We start from the raw sequence: 3,919 nt of genomic DNA, 5'->3' as shown, positions 1-3,919 counted from the left end.
GTAATGTGAGACTGTGGTCATGTGACCATTATGTTTTCAAGCCCCTCCCATTTCCCCTTGGCCATGAAGGAGAGAACCTCCTGGTGCTGTGGTAAGCATGTTTTTTTCACAAAAATATATTTTTTGCATGTTAAAGTAAATTTTCTTGCTGTCAACTTAATCAACTGTTGTGCCAAAGCAAATTGATTCAGGTAGAAAAACTTATATCATACATGTTGATGAACTACCAACATATAAAACCATGTGATGATGCTAGCTGAAGATTAGCCTGAATTACTAAGAGAGGTAATTTTTTCTAAAATGGTGGTGGTGGGGGAAAGTGAGACAAATGCTGTGGGGTGAAGTGCCCACCATGAGGCACAAGTTAAGTTTAGTCTTAAACATATTTTAATGTAATATTACATCACATATGTTTTATTTTTAATGTCATAAACATTGTAGAAAAGCCATCATGCCAAGGATATACAGCAGGAAGACAACCTGGGGCAAAACATCCCTTGAGGAGATGGAAAGTGCAGCCGCTGAGGTCAAGGAAGGGAAGATGTCTTTAAGAGCAGCTGCAAGGGACAGACATATTGACAAGTCAAGCCTCCTAAGGTTCATGAAGAAAAAAGAGAAAGGGGAAGTAAAATCAGTAGCCTGGGGTGCAGTAGCTGAGGCAAAGAGAATATTCACAGATGAGATGGAGGAGGAGCTTGCCCAACACTTGAAACAACGAGCTGACCAGTTCCATGGCCTTCCTCCAGTTAAGTGCCGTCAACTGGCATTTGAATATGCAGAGAAAAACTATATCCCTGTCCCTGCCAATTGGACAAAGACACAATGTGCAGGTAGGCTAGGTGTGCAAGAGATCACATGATTCTGTAGGTTAACTAAGGCCAACAGATCTTGCCACAAAGCTAAATCTTATAATAATGAATTGTCTACTCTAGGTGCAGATTGGTTTGGCAGCTTCCTAGCACGTCGCCATCTCTCTGTCCGAACTCCAGAGGCAACATCAATGGGAAGGGCTACAGCCTTCAATAAAACTACAGTCGGGGAGTTCTTTGACAATCTGGCTGTAGTGATGGACAGGTGACAGAATTAATTCTTTAGTTGCAAATGTTTTATGGAGGATTTACCAGTAAGATTTGTTTTTGATTCTGATAAGGTTCTTCCCTTGCGTCTCATCTTTAACAGGCATAAATTCCCTCCACACATGATTTACAATGTGGATGAAACAGGCGTATTTACAGTACAAAAGCCACGGCAGGTAAGCTACACATGATACACTAGAGAGCACCAGGCTGATACTGAGTGGCTTGTGATAATGACCAGCTAGCTATTGACAGAATGCAGAAACTAATGCTATTAGTAATTTTGTGAACTTGTCAACTGGAAAAAATGAATGGACTGAAAATAAATACAATTAAATACAACTTCCAGACCAGTGGTAGCCTACTGATTGCACATGCCATTGATTCTAAACTTTCTATTTGATTCAGGTTGTGACAGAGAAAGGAAAAAAGCAAGTTGGTTCTGTCACATCGGCTGAGAGAGGAGAATTGGTGACTGTGGTGTGTGCAGTGAATGCTGCTGGGAATGCCACATCTCCCATGTTTGTCTTCCCCAGAGTTAAGTTTAAGGACTGCTTCATGATAGGAGCACCTCCAGGAGCCAAAGGTACCTCCACCAGAACGGGATGGATGAATGAAGACACCTGGCCCAAGTTCCTTGATCACCTGATACAGCACACTAACTGCACCCCTGACCGTCCCATGCTGCTTATCCTGGATAACCTGAAGGCTCACATCTCACTCAAAGCAGTAGAAGTAGCCAAGAGCAACGGTATTGTTCTGCTCACCATCCCTCCCCACACATCCCATCGATTGCAGCCTCTCGACGTGACCGTGTATGGCCCGTTCAAGACCCAATACAGCCGAGCTCTTGATGGGTGGATGAGATCTAACCCTGGCAAAACAGTCTCCATCTACCAGATTGCTGGACTTGTGAATGAGGCCTTCATGTCAGCAGTGACACCACGCAACATCACTTCTGGATTTAGGTCCACTGGGATTTTCCCATATAACCGAGAAATTTTCCCTGATGGAGCGTTTGCACCATCCATGGTGTCCGACCGGCCAAACCCTGAGCTGCAGCCTGCCACTGCAGATGATCCGGATGGTCCACCCACTTCAGATGGTCCACCCGCTGCAGATGGTCCACCCGCTGCAGATGGTCCACCCGCTGCAGATGGTCCACCCGCTGCAGATAAATTACTCGATGATGCTAATTCATCCACTGCGCATGGTCCACATGGATGTGCCCCGCCAGCTGACTCAGATGTGCCACGTGTTCCCAGCCGACCTGGATATGTGTCCCCTCGTGAAATCGTGCCACTTCCCAAATGTTCCCCCAGAACACAAACCAAACGAAAGCGTGTGAAGACAGCCATCATAACTGATACTCCTGAGAAGCAGGCAATTGAAAAGGCTTATAAAGAAAGTCAAAAGAAACTGGCAGGGAAAAAGCAGAATAGCAAAGAAAAGGGAAAACCGAAAAAGAAAGCAACCAAAAAGAAAATCGTAGTTAGCAGCTCTGAGGAGAGTGATGTCCCTGTCCCACTTGATGATGTGTCTGACGAAGAGAGCTCTGAGGATGAGAGAAGTGATCCAGGAAACACAGATCTGTCCGTGGGTGACTTTGTCATAGTAAACTTTGCAACCAAACACAGGAGCGTCCGTTACATTGGCATGGTTGAGAAAGTTGAGGATGACGAAATACTTGCACAATTTCTCAGAAGAATCAAGGGAAACACGAAAGAGTGGGAGAGACCCATGTTTGCTATAAAGGAAAATGATGTGGCACATGTTCATAAAAGTGACGTGGTGAAGAAGCTGCCTCAACCTAAAAGGCCTGGAGGAACCACACGGAGAGAGCAGCTCTTCATCTTTCCCTGTAACCTTCAGGGCTGGAATGTAACACATAAAGACATCCAAAGTAGGCTGATGTTCTAATCCAGGTGGATCTAGTCCTGTGTTCTGAGTCCCAGGCTGTTCTAGCTGTTTCTTTTTTGTGTTCTGACTCCCAGACTGTGTTCTAATCTATCTGGTTCTATCTGCTGATTAACACATAACATCCAAAGGTGGATGTTCATGGATCCTGTGTTCTGAGTCCCAGGCTGTTCTAGCTGTTTCTTAATTGACTATCTGGTTCTATCTGTCATTTGAATGATTATACTGTTGTATTTGATTTTGTTCAGAGTTACTTTAAAGTGTTTAGGAAAAAAAAGGGCTTAATTGACAATCCCCATGATTCTGTTACTAGTCTGAAATTAGTTGTGGAATGTGTGGTTGTCAAGCTAGCTGTCAGGATTCTAACTGTTACAAAATGTGTTGTTATGGTAGTTTCAGAGTGGATAAAGTAAGTGGATCAGTTTACCCCTTGCTGATTCACTTTACCCCATTGATTTCGCTGGTCTGTCTCAGTTTACCCCTGAGATGGTGTAAAGTGAGACACAAGACCACTTTTTAAAAAACAATCATATTTTCACTGCCCTTCGTCCTGAATTCATTCTGATAATTTCCATGGCTAGGAAACATCCTGAATTAATGGTAAATGTGTACATTTTACTGATATGTCATTTTAGCTCGCTTAGAGGGGAAAAATGTCTCACTTTACCCCACTCTCCCCCTGAGTTTATTATTTTAGCCCCACCCTTTGATAGCAACTTTCAAATTACTTGACAAAAAATTACATCGTGAGAAAAGTGGATTCTGAGGATAAAACCCCGTTGGCTCCCATTCATTCTGGACTCGCCTACGAGCGCCCCGCATGGTCAAAGATTATTACTGCAACCAGTCCGGAAACCCGGAACTAACCCGCGAGTGCCAGTTCTCCTCATATTAGACATTCTCTGGGGGAGCCAAAGAGGACGCTC

General features: G+C 44.0%; 1 protein-coding gene across 1 annotated transcript; it reads left to right on the top strand.

Annotated features, from left to right (window-relative positions):
• Window positions 1-429: 429 nt before the first annotated feature.
• On the top strand, window positions 430-3,082 carry LOC129116001 (uncharacterized). The gene is made up of 5 exons (XM_054627148.1): window positions 430-830; window positions 933-1,074; window positions 1,180-1,252; window positions 1,485-2,957; window positions 3,071-3,082. Exons 1-5 carry the CDS (start codon window positions 452-454, stop codon window positions 3,080-3,082), a joined length of 2,079 nt encoding a protein of 692 aa, XP_054483123.1. The 5' UTR covers window positions 430-451.
• The last annotated feature ends 837 nt before the right edge of the window (window positions 3,083-3,919 follow it).

The sequence above is a fragment of the Anoplopoma fimbria genome, unplaced genomic scaffold (assembly GCF_027596085.1).
Source record: "Anoplopoma fimbria isolate UVic2021 breed Golden Eagle Sablefish unplaced genomic scaffold, Afim_UVic_2022 Un_contig_7933_pilon_pilon, whole genome shotgun sequence".
Taxonomy (NCBI): Eukaryota; Metazoa; Chordata; class Actinopteri; order Perciformes; family Anoplopomatidae; genus Anoplopoma; species Anoplopoma fimbria.
The sequence above is the reverse complement of the archived record's forward strand: the minus strand, read 5'-3'. Positions and strand labels throughout refer to the sequence as shown.

Coding starts and splice junctions, on each gene's coding strand:
- LOC129116001 (XM_054627148.1), top strand. CDS start 452: ATGCCAAGGATATACAGCAGGAAGACAACCTGGGGCAAAACATCCCTT. Junction 831..932: donor GACAAAGACACAATGTGCAG/GTAGGCTAGGTG, acceptor TGTCTACTCTAG/GTGCAGATTGGTTTGGCAGC. Junction 1,075..1,179: donor CTGGCTGTAGTGATGGACAG/GTGACAGAATTA, acceptor CATCTTTAACAG/GCATAAATTCCCTCCACACA.